The sequence below is a fragment of the Ambystoma mexicanum genome, chromosome 3p (assembly GCF_040938575.1).
Source record: "Ambystoma mexicanum isolate Mex_15411 chromosome 3p, UKY_AmexF1_1, whole genome shotgun sequence".
Classification (NCBI taxonomy): Eukaryota; Metazoa; Chordata; class Amphibia; order Caudata; family Ambystomatidae; genus Ambystoma; species Ambystoma mexicanum.
This window is the reverse complement of record NC_090925.1, coordinates 886,433,563-886,450,902: the sequence shown is the minus strand read 5'-3', so window position 1 is coordinate 886,450,902 and position 17,340 is coordinate 886,433,563. Positions and strand designations below refer to the sequence as shown.

The following is a 17,340-nucleotide window of genomic DNA, read 5'->3' as shown; positions in this document are numbered from 1 at the left end:
GTACCTCTCTATCTCTCGACCGCCGCGTTACCCCCTCACTAGCTCAGGCATCCTTATCAGGGATGTTAGTCTTCTTGCCAACGGTGACATTAACTACCTGATGTTCTATCTGGTTACATTAGTGGCTTCCCTAAAACGATGGCTAACTGACTCCACAGGGGCCTTCTAATCTTTCCATCACCTAACCCGCTTTGTGTTCTAGGGAGTTTAAGGATGGTGCCTTCTTCCGCCCGGTGTCACTCTTTCCTCCCAGGCACATTCTTACCTGAACCTACACCACACTGGGTCCCAGATGCCCTCCTCCCACCACGTTGCTATCCCTCCAGTCGCTCACTTCACCTTTCCACCGCCACACTTTGATCCTACTTCTCTTTTTATTCCTGTTGTTACTATCGTTCTTGTCTCCAACGACCCCTCTCAATCTATCTTCGCTCACAGCTTTTCTTCCCTCGTGCCTGCCACCATATTTCCTTGGCTCTTGCTGTTCTTCTTTTTATAATCTCTATCTCTATTCCTACCACTTCTCCTGTTCTTCCACTCCCTGCCACACTTACTGCTCTCCCTCTACTGCTATTCCTACTCCGTTATGCGTACTCTCACTCTACTGTCTTCCCATAGTGTTATTCTTCACAGATGTTACAACTACTACTACTTACTATCTCTTCCTCCATCTGTTACTCCACTATTCTCACTACCACTATACTCACCCCCAATCACCACTACCTCCTCTCTACTCCTATTGTACTGCGAGTTCCCTCACTCTTTTCCTTTAATACACAAACACTCCACAGACCCCCTCTGTCCAATAGCCTCTGCAGTCCTTTCGCACTCGCCTCCTCTGGTCTCTCGGATGTCCTCCTCCACCTCCTGTCCTCACCAAACTAACCTACACCAAACCATGCACTCACACTTACTCAAACACCCCACAGCCTCCCAGGATTGAATACTTGCCCTGTCCAATCATTGGCTCCAGGGGTGCAGCCAGCTGGAGCTGCAGTCTTTCCCCTCAGTGGCGGCTGGTGTTGTTACAGCCGCCACATCCCGTTCCATGGTTGTGTCCCGTGGTGCTCCGGCCAGCATCCTCTGGCAGACAGGTGTTGCAGCGCTTGCTGCAGCATGGTGCAAACCAATGTTGCGCGATCTCAGCGACTAATGCCTTCCGCCTCGCCTCTTCCTGCACCGCCACCAACATTCTTCCGCTAAGAAGCGGTGGGAGGGGGCCTGCCTTCACTCCGGCACCAGTCGGGGCGTCCCCCCAACACCTTTGGCAGGGCCTCAAAGCAGACCCTGTCACACTAGCCAACAATGAAGTCACTTGCTACCTCAATTCTATGCATACAGACATCGCATCATTTCTTACTTGCCAAGATTCCATTATCACTACCCAATGGCTGGTGGCGAGTGAACATTTTGCACCCTCATGCATTCTACACCACAACGTTAGTAATGTCTTCCCATGGTGCCTCCAAGTATCAAAGACTTGTGATGCTCCTTGCAGTGCCATTTTCAGTGCTGTCACTCTATAAGTGTCAATACATATGCACATTGGGAGGTTTGCATGTCTTAACTGGTCCTTTTTCTGCATGTACAAAGGTCCTACAGTTTAGTTAGCGCACATTACACGTGTTGGAACTGTGCACACTCTGCAGGCAACTTCTGATACGGTACCGTGTCTAAAGTGTCCTGCAAAACCCTATTGTAAATTTGACCACCCCGTGTGATGGAAGGAAAGAAAGGTTCCCCCGATGTTGTGGTGGCTTGTACATATGAACCCTATTTTCCACCATGTGGTCAAGGCAGGCGCTTCACTAACTGCATACTGTAATAAGATCCTAATTTCATGACACTGACTCAGTATGAACTGTTGTTTTGTCTTTTTAAACAGAACTCTTTAAAGAAACGAGGAGGTCGTCCTTCGGGAAAAGTGGAGAGGAAATCGTCACTGCAGGTAGATATGGTTCGAGTTTTCACACTGCACAGTGCCCTACTTTCGGTATATTTTTATAGCATGGACCTAGATTTAAAACAAAACAGTGGATGGTTTTACCGAGTTACTACTTTCCAGAACAGAAATACATAACTCACTGCAGTGCAAAAGGGGTACGCGAACATTCAGAAGTGGAGAGTGTCCTGGACAAAGCAAAGGTGAAATGGCAAAGTTCTCAGCCAGAAGGGAAGAGTCACATTTCAGTCTAGGCCTGTGGTTCGAAGTTTATAGGTGGTCAAGTGATCAGAGGAAGGTAGTTTGAAGCAATTGTGTGTGTAGTTTTTTGCTGAAATGTAGGAATGAAGGGGTGAGGGCAAGGTACTGTAGTCATTCTTTTTGTGGTGGATTTTAAACGCATTCCTACTGGGCAGGTAGACACCGGAGATCCACCTGTGGTGGAAGCGATGGGCGTAGATTGCTGTGCTTTTTTTTCAACCGTAAAGGTGCCATGAAAGGTTGCTCTGCCCAAGTCCAGGGTTATGATTGGGAAGAGCACCAGAAAGGAAATGCCACGATCGGAGCAGGGCTGTTTTGGCTGGTTGCCTTGTTTCTTGCACTTTGTTGTTTTCTGGGTTTTGAATAAGAGTTGCTAGCCGATAGGTGTGTCTCAAGATTCAGCTAAAGCCTGGAGTATGGAGGAGAAGACGACACAACATTGTGATTGAGCTAGGATTGTACCCAGAGGTTTGGATCGCCATTAAGTAGAATAAATCCACTGTTGGTGGAGATTAACGTTACGTCCGAGCTGGGAGGAGGTGAATGCAGTTTTCTTAGGAGTAGTAGATCTTTACCGATGACACTCGGATACACAGATGGCAGCAGTGCAAGTGGCTGCTACCCCCGCTTCTCTTGGACTGCGTAGAGATGGGAGATACTGCATTTGTTCTGTTGTGATTAGCTGGTACCGCGGAAGAATAAGAAGGCATGTGTCCATCTGCAGTGTTTGCGCTGTGGTGCGCCTTTCAGCGACCTATGAGACTGGGAGCTCCGATGATGTCCCATGCAGTAAGTTAGGAGATGAGGCGAGGGAGATCTTGGGGGCTGGGAGCCACCACCCATTGCATGATGTAGGATAATGAAGGAGGAATAGGGAGGGTCCACCAGGGCTCCCAGCTCTTCTCCATCCTTTATGTTTTTGCTCATTCATGTTAGTCTCCTAGTTCTAATTATGACCTCTAAAGCACTTGTCACCCTGAAAACAACATGCACCTGCATTGGAGAACGGACTAGTAACAACAGGTCTCATGGAGAAGGGACCATCGTGTCTAGCTGTGTACCGCAAACCAGCATTTCGAAATAGTTTAATAAAGGGACAATATTGTAAGATTTCTGTATGATGGTGGAGAAGGTCTTTCAAGTACTGACAGCAGCATCAGCAATGAGTGCGAGATGGCAGATGTCATCCTCAATGGTTCACCCGTGGAGTGTTGTTACCCATTTTTGGCCCAACAAGCCTCAGCTGTGAACCAGGGTTTGAATTTGCCAAGCCAATCCAGGCATGCAGTGACCTGCTCACCATAGCTGACTGGAGTATGTTTGTGGGTCCTGCAGCCCCTAAAAAGGTGCATTGTGGTGTTTTTGGTGGTGAGGAGAGTTACGAGACAGTCTTCAGTGGCAGGGAATAGAGGGGAAAATAGACAGGAGACTATAGAGGCAGTGGGGTGAGGGAGAAAGTGGAGGGGATTGGAGAGGGCAAGGAAGGTGGGGAGAGAGACATAGTTGAGTGGATGGAGAGAACAGAAGCAGCAGGAAAAGTAAGACAGAGGTCAGGCTGGAGACAACAGTGGAGGTGGAGGGAGAAAGAGCAGAGTGGGCTCCACAAAGTAAAGTGGGTGAGAAAGTGTCAGTGGGGAGAGAAAGAAGAAGCAGATAGACCAAGTGACGAAAGAAAGGGCGACAACATGCAGGCGGTGTCATGGGGGGAAACCAAGATAGGGGACACAAGAAAAGACAGAGAGTAAGGAGCAGACACATGGCGTGGGGCCAGATCAATGCAGGGCATTGAGGAGGAAGAGCCACAAGATATTGGGGAAAAAGAAAAACAATGTGTACGTTGAAGGTAGAGAGGGCCTTAGAAGGGGGCACCTGTGCTGGCAACGGCTGTGGCAGAGAAGTTTGCCACTGTTTTGAGCCAGAACCCCAAAGTTCCCTGGGACCAGTGAAATCTGTAGTGATGTGACCCAAGTGTGATAAGAACTGAAATAAGTCTGGACCCCAGAAGCCAGTAGGTAGTGAAGACAACCTAAAGAAAGCCCAACATCCTGACTACAGTGACATTGGTGGACCCGCAACAGTAAACGGAAACTGCCAAATCAACTAGAAAATGAGTGCATAGAGCACTTAAAACCCCATTGACCGTGAGTGACGTTTGTTTGACTGTCTGGAGCTGGAAGCCTAGGGACTGAAAGATGGACGTTCGTCAAGCAATTTAGAATTGCCCCTTTTCTGCTGAAGATTCTTTGTCTTATTCAGCCATCACTGAGTGTAGGAGCGAGGCATCCATATGTAGCATATACATGGTGAAATACATGTAGTTAATGCTGACACTTCACATACAATACATGCACCTCTGCAGCACCATCATCTTTGGGCCCACAGTTTCATGTTCAGCAGAGCCCCAAACTCTCCTCCATGGTGTTGCTGAAGGAAATGGAGGCAAAGATATGAACACTCACAGTCCTGCTCATTGGGACAGAAAAGCTGGAGACATTAGTTGCTGCATCCGGTTCTTCTGCATCACTGCAGCAGCATCCTCATTATGCCGCCATCTTCATCTTCACTGGATCTCTGCTGTTATACTTTCAGCCAGAGCTTAGAGGAATGACACTGAAGGAGATTCAGGTTTGGCAGTCAAGAAAATCACATAAAAAATGTAAAGAAATCCGGCCAATCACCTTTGAGTGCATTCCTGTAACCAAGGAGACTAAGCACGTGGAGTTTTGGGCACCTCCCTCGCTTCCTGCCCTCCCAGACACGCTGGAGCCAGAGGCGGGCTTCACCAGCGAATCCTGCCAAAGACAAAATGAACAAAGGTACCAAACCGGGTTTGGCACGGAGAGTAAATCTCAAGAAGGACCTTTCCAAGAAAAATTTCGAAAAAAGAAGACCAGGGCCATTCTGACAAAATTTACTAAATGGGCACCCATGGGTGCTATACTGCAGCTGTGAACGCAGCCCACGGTAAAAACACACATTGGTAGAAAAAAGTAAACCATTGCCATCAGCCATTAATTGTAGAAAGGATAACATAAAAATGTTACATGAGAAGATAGACAAAGGGGATACTAAGTAACCCCTCCAGCACCCTATTGTAAGATAGTGTGTGCTGCGTCTATAAAGATACAATTGTAAGTAGTCAATTTCACTTTACTTCCCCTGGAAACAGTGGTTATCCAAGAGAAGGTATTTCAACCTTAGCAGAAATCCAAAGGACTTCTCCGTGACACTGCACTGAGGGTGCTGGGGGTCACCATGTAAAAAGATGATGCCTATGAAGTTTGTCAGACTCCAAAACCAAAAGAAACATAGAGTCCAAATAAAAGTCCTAAAGTCCAGCAAAATAGCTGTGGGTCTCTTAAGGTAGAAGGGAATTAACACATTTCTGAGAATTCTCCCTAACATTTGCCATACACAGACCTGCAGCAACATAAACTGATCGATTATGCTGCCTGATTGTGAAGAAAGACCACAGCATGACACCCTCAAGCCACAGAGAGTGTAGGATTGAGACATAATGCAAAGGTTGAGTTGTGAGAGAAACCCACTGGCTTTGTTGGTGGATGAAAGCAGGATTCTCAATTCACCTCATAAGATTCATGAAAGTAGGGTGCTCAAGAGATGAGATTGGTGTAGATTAAGGAAACATTGAGACCCAGTAAACCCATATGAATGACCCTGGCTATCACTGCAAAGTGAAAGTCCACTACTTTCACTAAATCTCCAAACTGTCATGATGATGTGGAACTGCGTGAATATTTTTACAAATAAAGTGACTGATGATTTGGAATTGGGGGCTTCCAACACCGCAGTAGAGATCCAAAAAGCTTATTAACTTCTGCTGTGTGACATGGGTGCATGGCAATGTATTTGTTGTGCCAGAGAACTCTGGAATGCACAGTAATCTGCTGGATTTCATGACCAACAAGACACATGCCTGATAATCACACACACATAGAAATCCAAGAGTAGAACTTGATACCAGGGGCCATCTAGCAGTTATTCTGCTATACTCCTACGTCCCGTCCCTTTCCTCCATACTTATGGGACATCTCTCCGTCCTGTGGGACGGGACCGGAGCACTTTGAAAAAGCATCAAAATTCTGCACAAATGTTAGTCCTTCCTCTTTTTCTGAGTGAGGAAAAGTACGTGGCTGTAACCCCGCCCACCTTGGCTCCGCCGCGTGCAGCGCCTATCAGTCCTTTTCTCCACTCGTTCGGGACTGGACGCACTTGCATCTGCAGAAGTTTTTCTTCCTTTTTTCCTCTTCTCTGGCTCTCGCTAGCGATCGCTTAATAGTCTGTCTATGTCGTTTAAACTAGACTTTCCAGATTGTTCCTCCTGTCATCGATGCTTCGCGAGGGCGGATCCCCGTCCTGTTTGTTTAGAGTGTTCTGGTCCGGATCACTGTTGAGACTCCTGCTTTTATTCTGATTCCCTTTCGGTCTGGGCACTTCAACGTCGGTTAGAGCGTTGGGAGGAGGTGTTTTGGCATACGACCTTTGCATTTTCAATCTTTCATCAACGAAAAGAAGAAAGGCCGGTAAGTTCTTTACTTTTCAGAGCACCCCGGCCGGGAGACACCTTCCCGGGTTCTACCCGAGCCGGGAGGAGCGTCGACCGCTCTATCACCGGGGCTTCCCCCGAGGTGCCTTCTGTGCCTAATAATTGTACCAGAGTTTTCTCTGACTGTCTCTGTAAGGGGCCTGTGGATACCAGAGTACGCTCCGAGGCCCCTCCTGTGGGGGCTGTTTGTAGACCTAGTTCTACTGAATCGTGGGGTACCGGAGCTCGCTCTGAGGCCTCTTTGTCGACTTCCCTCAAAAGTACCGGGGTGCGCCCCGAGGCCTTGGTTGGGCTTGGTGTTACTGAACGCATGTTTGAGGCCCGCACTGGAAAGGCTACTACCGGACTTGGGTCCAAGGTCCCTCGTACAGAGGCTAAGGAAACCAACATTTCTGAGAGGCCTGAGAAGGCCTTATCGGTGAAAGCTGTTTCTCACCATTCCCGCTCTTGTGGCGACGCCAGAACTGTTGAGGGGGCAAGGAGTCGAAGTTCCTCCTTTACCGGCAGTGCCGAGGTCCTTCCTGTGAAGAATAGTTTGGCTATTGGTATGTCACAAAAACATTCCAGGCCGCATAGTACCGGCTCAGCCGAGGTTCCTTGCGTAAAGGCTAAAATGAAGACCCCTGATCCACCGACAGGGACCCCTGCCTCACTTCCACACGTGCCGCAGTTCCCCTCAGGTGACAGCAAAATGGCAGCTGTTCCCGCCACAACCACGGGGGCCATTTTGGGCGCTTCTCCCACAACTACGCCATCAGCCTCAGGTGTAGGGAGCGGTTCTGTAGGTGAACATAAGGTTCCGTTTGCGCACCCGTTCCGTCCAGTTTACGACTGGAACGCCTGGATGCCTCTTCCACATAACATTTCACTGCCTGTGAGTTCGGCACCCTTGATTTATGTGGACACTTCAGGGGATGGGCAACCCTCTCCTCTGCATCCGTGGAATTATCCCCCTCATGAGAGGCCATCTCCAGCAGCTCCAAAGCTTTCTCCGGAGGACGCTTTTTTGGCAAATTTCGGGTACTCATGCGTTCTGACCCCATGAGGGAGTATTTCAAGGGTCTTTTTAGGGAGACATGCCCACCTGCGCCTCCGGCTCCACCCGCACCACCGGTGGTTCTGCCGGCGCTGCCCTTGCCTACGGTGCCTCCCCTGACCCTTCCTCCCTTGCCTCCATTGTCCCCCGTGGACAAGGCGGTGCCTGACATGGTTCAGCAGGACCCTGACCTGTCGGATGATGCGCAGGGCGATTATGACAGCGAAGACCAGCCACGCTCTATTAGAGCTTTTCACGACCGGGTACTTGACATGATGTGCCTATTGGATGTTCCAGTGCCTGAGGCACCCGCTCCACAGGAGGGTGTGCTTTCGGGGGCATTCACCTTGTCTCCTTCGGAGCACACTGGCCTGTTCTTGCAGAAGGATGTTTTGGCTGAGGTCCGTAGGGTATGGGAAAAACCTCACTCTGGACTTTTCGTCAATAAGAAAATTGACGCACGATACAGGCTGCATTCTTCGGAAGAGGTGGCCCTATCATCTTGTCCGCCCCCCTCCTCCACGGTAGTGGCTGCGGCCACTTTGCAGTCCAGGCCTGCAGCACCCTCTTCTACGGCAGCTACTCAGGTCCTTGGGAAAGAGGACAAGCTACTCGACTCCCTTGGGAGGAAGATTTTTGCTAACTCAGCCCTGCAGCTCCGGCAGGCCAATGCAGATCTGGTGTTAGCGGGGGCGAATATGAAGATGTGGAAAGGTCTGTCGGAGTTCGAGGAGTTCATTCCGGTCGAGAGGCTGGAAGACTTTAAGGCGGGATTGTCCGATGCCAGGGTCTTGGCCCAGGATCTGCTGGAGGCTGCAGCTCATCACGTCGACACTTTGGCTCAGGGCCTGATGCTGGGAGTTGATACCTCTCGATAGGCATGGTTGCATGCCACCAAATTCTCAAAGGAGGTGCAGGACAAGGTGTTGGACCTGCCATTTGACGGTAAGGAGCTTTTCCATTCCACAACGGATGTGGAGCTGACTAAAACAAAAGACAGCACCCAGACAGCTAAGTCCTTGTCCGTCCTGGTTAAAACTCCTTTTAGAACCCAGAGACTGTTGTCGCAGAGCCGGCCTTCCTCTGGTTTCGGAGAGTTTCTAGATCGGAAATCCCGCAGAGTGGATACCCCTTCGGGTAATAACCGCCGGAGGCAGCAACAGACTCGGTTTTTCTCCCCCTCCTCAGCCTCCTCCTCAGGTTCAGGTGGTAACACCACTGAAAAGCCTGCCAAATGAGGGTTCTCCACGCTCGCATGAGACCCCGGTGGGAGGACGCATAGCGTCTCATTGGGAGGTGTGGCAGACCCTCACAGAGGACAGGTGGGTCTTGTCAGTCGCTTGCGGGGGCTTCCGCTTGCCCTTACCCCCTTCCCCACCCTTCAACCCTCCTTTACAGCAGTTGGGATCATCCTCCCTAAAAGCAGAGGTTCAGAAACTGCTAGACCTCAGAGCTGTGGAACCCGTTCCCCTTGGGAGCGAGAGGAGGGCTTCTACTCCCGGCTGTTTACAGTGCCCAAACCCAACCAGGCTGGCCTGCGCACCATCCTAGACCTTTTCCAGTTCAATCTTTTCCTACCCCAAGAGAAATTCAAGATGATCACGCCCGGCCAGATATGGTCCTCCTTGCAGATGGGCGATTGGCTCAGCGTGGTGGACCTTCAGGCTGCGTACATGCATATTCTGATCTGGAGTCCACACAGGAGATATCTCAGTTTCTCTGTGGGAGAGGAACACTTCCAGTTCCGAGTGCTTCCTTTTGGCCTCAGCTGGGCGCTGCGTGTCTTCACGAAGATGATGTCGGTGATTGTGGCCTATCTTAGTCTGCAGGGTATCCATGTGTATCCGTATTTGGACGACTGGCCCTTACGCAGCCCTTGCCCGTTGAAAGCCGCATGCAATCTTCAGTCTCTCCTTCAAGTCCTGTTCCATCTTGGGCTGTTGGTGAACTGGCGAAAATCTTCAATGACGGTCTTGCAGGACTTGATTTTCCTGAGTTTTCGCTGGAACACGATCGACTGCAGAGTGTACCTGACCGGGACGGAATGGCAGATCTGTTAGCCACCTGTCAGTTGTTTGCGCAGTCGGAGAGCTTGTCGGCCTGGTGATTCCAGAGGCTTCTGGGCCTCATGGCCTCGTTCGTGTTGGCTCTTCCTCTTGCTCGTCTCAAGATGAGACAGACTCAGATGGCTCTTCAGAGTTCTTGGCGTCAGGCTGTGGATCCGGACTCCAAGTTGATAATGATTCCGGATTCCATGAGAGCGGACCTGGAGTGATGGTCGTCTCTCAGCAACTTGTTGGTGGGGGCGGGTTTTTTGGACCCCTATGGTGAAGGTCACAACGGACTCCTCCCTTCTAGGGTGGGGTGCGACGTTGGATCTTCTTCAGGTCTCGGATCTTTGGTCGCCTCAGGACAAGCTCCTCCACATAAACCATCTGGAGCTTCAGGAGATTTCCCTAGCGCTCAAGGTGTTCAGACCGATCATTGCCAACAAAGTGGTCCATATCCGCACGGACAATGTGGTGTCAATGTATTACATCAACAAGCAAGGGGGCACAAAGTCTCCCCTCTTGTGAACCTGTCCATCCAGAATTGGGAGTGGGCGGTTCGTCATGGTGTCTGGCTAGTTGCAGTACACATTCCGGGCCAGCTGAATGTCACGGCAGATGCCCTCAATCGCCGGACGATGGTCAGCTACGAGTGGGAATTGAAGGCAGAGATCCTCTCAGGGATTTTCCTGCATTGGGGCACTCCAGAAGTGGACCTCTTTGCGACAGCAGCAAACAAGAAGCTTCCTCTGTACGCCTCCAGAAACTGGCTGGGAGCCTCCTCTCTGGGGGATGCTCTCGAGATTCCATGGCACAACATGAGGGCTTATGCTTTCCCACCTCTGATTCACCGGACGATTTGCAAGCTGAAGAACACAGTGAACTGTTCTCTCCTGCTCATAGCCCCGTGGTGGCCGGCCAGGTTTTGGTTCTCAGAACTTCAACACCTGTCAGTGTGTCCACCGATCAGGTTACCGTTGAGTCCCGATCTTCTTCACCAGGGGGATCACCAGCTGTGGCACCCCTCCCCACAATCGTTCAACTTGGCGGCATGGTGCCTGAGTTCAAGTCTTTAGAACATCTCAACCTGTCTGCGGGTATCATGTGCATTATTCAGACAGCCAGGAAACCCTTGACTAGGTCTCAGTACAGGAGCAAATGGCTCAGGTTCTGTCATTGGTGTTTACACAAACAACTGGACCCAAGGGCGGCTACAATTGACACTGTACTGTCCTTTGTATCCCACCTAGCAGAGTCGGGAGTTCACGTTCTGTCATGCAGAACTTATCTTTCGGCAGTATCTGCCTACTTATCTACAGACCAATATTCTTACTCTCTGTCTAATCCAGTGGTTAAGAGACATTTTGCAGGTTTGACACGCCTTTATCCCCCGGTTCATAATCCGCACCCGTCGTGGGATCTGAATGTGGCCCTTACGGCGTTGTGCCATAAACCTTTCGAACCAATGGCCACCGTGGACCTCAAGCACCTATCGCGGAAAGTGTCCTTTGTGGTTGCCGTTACCTCAGCGAGGCGTGTGAGTGAGCTCCAGGCTTTGTCGGTGGAGCATCCCTTCTTGGTTTTTCACAAGGATAAGGTGGTCCTACAGACAAACCCTTCTTTCCTGCGAAGGCAGTCTCTGATTTCCATCTGAATCAATCAATCTCCCTGCCGGTCTTCTTCCCGAACCCTGCTTCAGAATCGGAAAGGGTTCTGCACTGCTTGGATGTCAGAAGGGCTCTAAAGTTCTATCTAGACAGAACTTCCGAATTTAGGAGCTCTTCTCAACTTTGGTGACCTTTGGTAATCCACAAGGTAAGCAGGCCTCTAAGGCGAATATCTCCAGATCTCCAGATGGATCGCTGCCTGTATTATGGAGTTTTACACTGTCCAAGGGCTGTAGCCTCCTAAAGGTATTCATGCACACATGGTGCGGGGCAAGGCAGCCGCAGTTGCCTTTCAGAAATATGTCCCCTGGGAGACCATCGCAAAGGTGGCTACTTGGGCCTCCCCATCAGCTTTTTGTAAGCATTATTGCCTAGCCCTGAGCTCCAGATCTGATGCTCAGTTTGGCCAGGCCGTGCTGAAGAACCTCTGGTGATAGAAAAGGACTGATGGGCGCAGAAAGAGAGGAAGGACTAACATTTTTGCAAAATGTTGATGCTTTTTCAAAGTGCTCCGGTCATGTCCCATAAGTATGGAGGAAAGGGGAGTATGGACTAGGAGTAAGGTGGTCACTATGGTAAGTAACCTGGTTAATGTCACCTACCAGTGAATGCATATAGCAGAACTACCTACTGGCAATCTATCTAAATGAATTGGCAACCCAAGCACTAATAGCACTTACAAACTTGATCATTGCCCTGCAATTGTACACTATGCTATCAGTCCAGGAAATGCACTTGCCTGCTAATCCTACACATCTGGAAATCCCACAGGAGAATTATATAGTGAGGAACTTTCTAGCACTTAATTATTCTTTGAAAATCCCAACTATATGGGCATGTCCCAGTAGAACTACCTATTGGGGATTCCATTTAGCAGAACTGCCGATCGAGGAGGTCGCAAGCACCTATACAGTGACAACATGGGTTTTGGGACAGATCTGCCTGTCACCATCCATCAGTCTTCGCCAAAACAATCTGGCCTAAAAAGAAACAGGGAGATACCACCTTCTCCACAGGCACTGGAAGCTCAACAGGAACAATGTCCCCATGGAAAACACACTGACACTCAAACACACCACTATGCTAACTCTTCCCTCTGCACCAACAAACAATAGAATGTAGCTACACCCCTCGATTAATTCAGCCTAGATACACACATAGTTACACACCACCACGTTCACCTCAACAGTCTTTAGAACGCAGCTATACCCCTCGAAATCAGCCTATCTGCACACATAACATCATTCACAAACACCAGTGGCGCCGGAATGCAGATACCCAAGTCCATGGTCTTGCTGCATTCATTCTACTGTTCTTACACAACCACTGCATCACACCTAGCACTAGTATGCAGCTACACACCACCTATTGCACACTGGCTGCACACATACCAAGTGCACCCAAGCACGTTTTACTACACTCAGGGCTTTAAGTGGGGTAAGAAATCGAGGGGGGGCCCTCATTTGGGGGCGTGGCTTGTGGGAGGGGCGTGGCCTAAAAGTACGCAAATCGTGGGGTATACACACAAATATATATAAATGCTATATATTTGTGTGCGTACCTTTACTATGGTTTGTGTACTATGAAGGACATCTTTTCTAAACATAGAAATATGTAACATATTTCTACGTTTATAAAAGATGGCTTGCAAAGTACACAAACCATAATAAGGTACGCACACAAATATATAACATTTATATATATTTGTGTGCATACTCTACGGTTTGACTAGTTTTCAGGCCATCTTTTTTAAACATTTCGGGTTTATAAAAGATGGCTTTGAAAGTACACATTTCAAGCCATCTTTTATAAAGCTTTGCCGACGGACAATTTTGTCAGTAGTCAAATGAAAGCCATCTCTTCTAAACATAGAAATATGTAACATATTTCTACGTTTTTAAAAGATGGCTTGCAAAGTACACAAACCATAGTAAGGTACGCACACATATATATAACATTTATATATATTTGTGTGCATACCCTACGGTTTGACTAGTTTTCAGGCCATCTTTTTTAAACATTTCTGGTTTATAAAAGATGGCTTTGATAGTACACAATTCAAGCCATCTTTTATAAAGCTTTGACTACTGACAAAATTGTCCGTCGGCAAAGCTTAATAAAAGATGGCTTGAAACGTGTACTTTCAAAGCCATCTTTTATAAACCTCGAAATATGTCGAGGAATCCCCAGGTTCGCCGAGGGTTAAAGACGCCTCGGCGACCTGGGGAAACAAAGGGACAGTGCGAGGGGTCACCAGACGCAGTTACTATGACTGACGGAAGTGACAGCCAGTCACAGCGTCGCTGTGGCTGGCTGCCACTTCTGTCAGCTTGCCTGACTTCATTGCAGGCACATCTCCCGTTGCGGCTACGGCCGCGACAGGATAATGCATCCTGCGATTCCCGCCAATGTTGCTGTAGGACGGGGGCCCCGGCAGGGCCCCGGCTCAGTCCCACTTCTTGGAGACTGCCGGGGCCCGGCCCCGGCAGGCCCCGGCCCACTTTAAGCACTGACTACACTACTCTGTATACTGACCTGGACTGCGGTCCCCTAGTGCCTTCAATTCACAGCCCTTTGGAATCATGCCAATGGTAAAAGGCGCTATACAAATGCCAAATAACATAACATAACCTGCAAAAATCAGATATTCAATGATGGCAGCAGACTTGTATTTATCTCTGATCTATTGTATGTATTGTGAGGGGTCAGAAATGTGAGGCACACCACTTTGTAGAGGTTTTTCATAAGATGCCATTTTATTGACTAAAAAATTGTGTTTCATAAATGCCTCATTATACCTACCCTGACAAGGATTTCTCTGCATATCAAAATAAAGGAAACACTCTAACAAAAGGTGTCTGTCCCTCACACTTTTCCATCCTCCCTCAAGCACTCCCTCCTTAAAAAACTATCAGTAGATCCTTCCTGCCCAGCCAACTATCACCCCATCAATCCCTTACTGGGGAAACTGCTTGAGAAGCTGGCCATCCCCCAACTTAACTCCCACACTGAACTTGTGGATGGTCTCCACAATCATCAGTCTAGATTCTGAGCATCCAGTGGCACGGAAACCTCTCTCCTGAACAACCGTGAAGAACTGCTTGCATCCCTTGTCTCCAACTCCCCTGCTATCCTCATCCTCCTTGATCTCGCTTATGCATTTGACACAGTGAACCACTCCATCCTCATAAAAAGGCTCCATGACACCCTCGATATCTCAGAGCGGGCACTGGACTGGCTTACCTCCTTCCTAACCAATTGCTCCTCCAAAGTCATATTGGGTTCCTTCTCCTCCCCTACTTCCTCCTCCACCTGTGGCGTCCCCTAGTGCCCCATTCTATCACCATGGCTCTTCAACATCTACCTTACTCTGTCTGCACGCCTCATTTCCTCTTTCCCCCCTCACTTTCAGTGCTATGCTGATGACACACAACTCATTTTCAAACTTCCTACAGACGCCCCTGCACCCTCCTTCATCCACGACTGCTTCTCTGCCATCCGGGCCTGGTGCACTTACTATTGCCATCTTTTGACTTTGACAATTGCTTCGATTGGCTATAATTATACCCTTCTTGTCTGTTTCCAAAGGGCTTAGTCTGCCACTTTAGCTTCTTTGTATCAACTCGGCATTCAAAGTCATTATCATACTCATATGTCCCGTCCCCTGTCCTCCATCCTTGTGGGCGTCCCCCCAACATTGGGACGGTACCGGAACCTTTGGCAGCAAAACATTGCGCTTCCCTTTTACATTTAGCCCTCTGGCGCCTCACCCGAGTCCCTTTTTCTGTACGGATGGTGTTGGACCTGGCAGCCAGCGCAGAGACCTTTTTAGCTTTCCTCTTACTCCCCGTTTTGCTTTGTCAATCTTATTTAACTTCCTGTCGGTGCCTCGCTGCCCCAGCGCATGTCGGCTACACGAGGATTCATGAGATGTGCCTCATGCAGGCACTCGTTCCCTGCCTTGGAACCCCATGCACTCTGTCTTGAGTGTTTAGGGCCCGACCACCACTGGGACACATGTTTGGCTTGCAGTGTGCTCGGCCACAGGGCATTGAAGAATCGGTTGTCATGGTGGAGGGAGATCTTCCACACTTCTCCTCCGCCCCACCTTAAGGACTTCGTTTCCAGGACCTCTCATCAAGACAAGGTAGGCCCTCTGTCCAGCATGGTTCCACAGCTCAGCAACTCCTTCCCTGGGTTCCCATGGATAGGGGTTCCTCTGAGGCTACCGGCTCCCAAGCGGGAGGCCCGGGGCTCTTCTTGGTGCTCCGGGGCAGACCTGAGGCCATCCAGGCTACCGGCTTCCATGCTGAGGGGCTCAGGGGCCCTACCAGGCTGTCTTTGGAAGGCCAATCAAGTTTCTCCTCTTCTTCAACCCCAAGGAGTATGGGATCGTCGAGTGCCATCTCCAAGAATCTGTCCTCCGCTCAGTCCAGCCTAGCGGAGCTCGCTCAGAGGTCACGAGTCAGGGCTCTATGACTACCGGCCAGCCAGTCGAGGGCTCAGCGCTTAACAGAGGGATCTCCGAGGTCGACACTTATGCTTCGGGTGCAGGACACCAGCTGTATCTTCCTAGACCTGAACCACTAGGCCTCTAGTGGTTCAGGTCTTTCGCACCCTCCTGCCCCGGGCTTGGCGCAAGGCTTCAAAATGGCAGAGAGGCACATAGCGGAGGCTGCCAGGCCCGCGGCCATCTTAGATCCAACTCGGGGCCCACCCATGCTTTCACCCATCGAATGGGCTTTGCGTGATGATCCCAGTCCCCATCCCTCTGGAAATGGCAGCAAATTGGGCGTGGAAGGGTTCTCGGGGGTCCCCTGGTCCGAGGAAGCCCTCCAGGAGTTGGGAATGCCAGCAGAGGCCTTGGGGAAGTGCACCACAATCCGGTCTGGCATCCCTCTCCAGAAGGCTGTCCTGCAGGTGGCGCAAAAGGTCTGGAAGAAGCCCAGGGCCAACGCCCAGATGAACAAGAAGTTGGACAGCAGGTTCAGGCTGACGGATGGGGAGCTAATCCTCCTGGCCTCCCACCCGCAGCCGCATTCTTCAGTGGTGGCTGCAGCCTCTTTATATTCTAAGCCATCGTCTTCGTCGTCTTCCTCCACAGGAGCCACCTCCTGTTGTCTCTCCAAGGACGACAAGGTCCTCGAGTCCTTGGGCAAGCGCTGTTATTCCATCTCAGGACTGTATCTGCAGCAAGCCAACACAGATGCCCTCTTGGCTGTGGCTAACCAGATGCTTCAGCAGGAGCTCAGGGAATTTCTGTCCAACCTCCCTTTGGACAAGCAAGCCTCCTTCAAGGCCGGTCTGGCCGATGCCCACTCCATTGTGCAGGACCTCATGGAGTCTTGGTTCTCCCACAATGACACAGTCAGCAGAGGGCTGTGTCTTGGTGTCAAGATGAGAAGGACGGCGCGGAAGTACACCACTAAATTTTCATCTGATGCAGGAGTGGATCCTGGATCTGCCCTTCAAGGGCATGGACCATGTTCATTCGTCAACCAATGACGAGTTGACAAAGAAGAAAACCTCCACTCAAACCGCCAAGTCCTTTGCCATCATGACATAACCAGGACAGTAATCCTTCCCTCATTCTCCGGGCAGGATGGAGTTCAAAGCTTGCGCCTTTTCCAGCCTCAAGGGGGTTCAGAACCGCAGTACAGCGAAAACAGGAGGATGCAGCAGAGGACTTTGCACAGGTTTTTCTGCACCCCCTCCTCTGCCCCAGCCTCTGATGCCAAGAAGCAGCGACATCAAGGTCGGGGAACATAGCTCACCTGTGGGAGGTGATTTGGTTCTTTTCCATGACACCTGGAAGTGTC

General features: G+C 50.0%; 1 protein-coding gene across 2 annotated transcripts in view; it reads left to right on the top strand.

Annotated features, from left to right (window-relative positions):
- Positions 1 to 17,340, top strand: part of MTCL2 (microtubule crosslinking factor 2) — a 524,903-nt gene that overhangs the window by 314,312 nt on the left and 193,251 nt on the right. For both annotated transcript variants that reach the window (XM_069652111.1, XM_069652110.1), the window contains exon 4: positions 1,886 to 1,948. In XM_069652111.1, the coding sequence (XP_069508212.1) occupies positions 1,886 to 1,948 (63 nt within the window). The remainder of the gene's footprint in view (positions 1 to 1,885; positions 1,949 to 17,340) is intronic.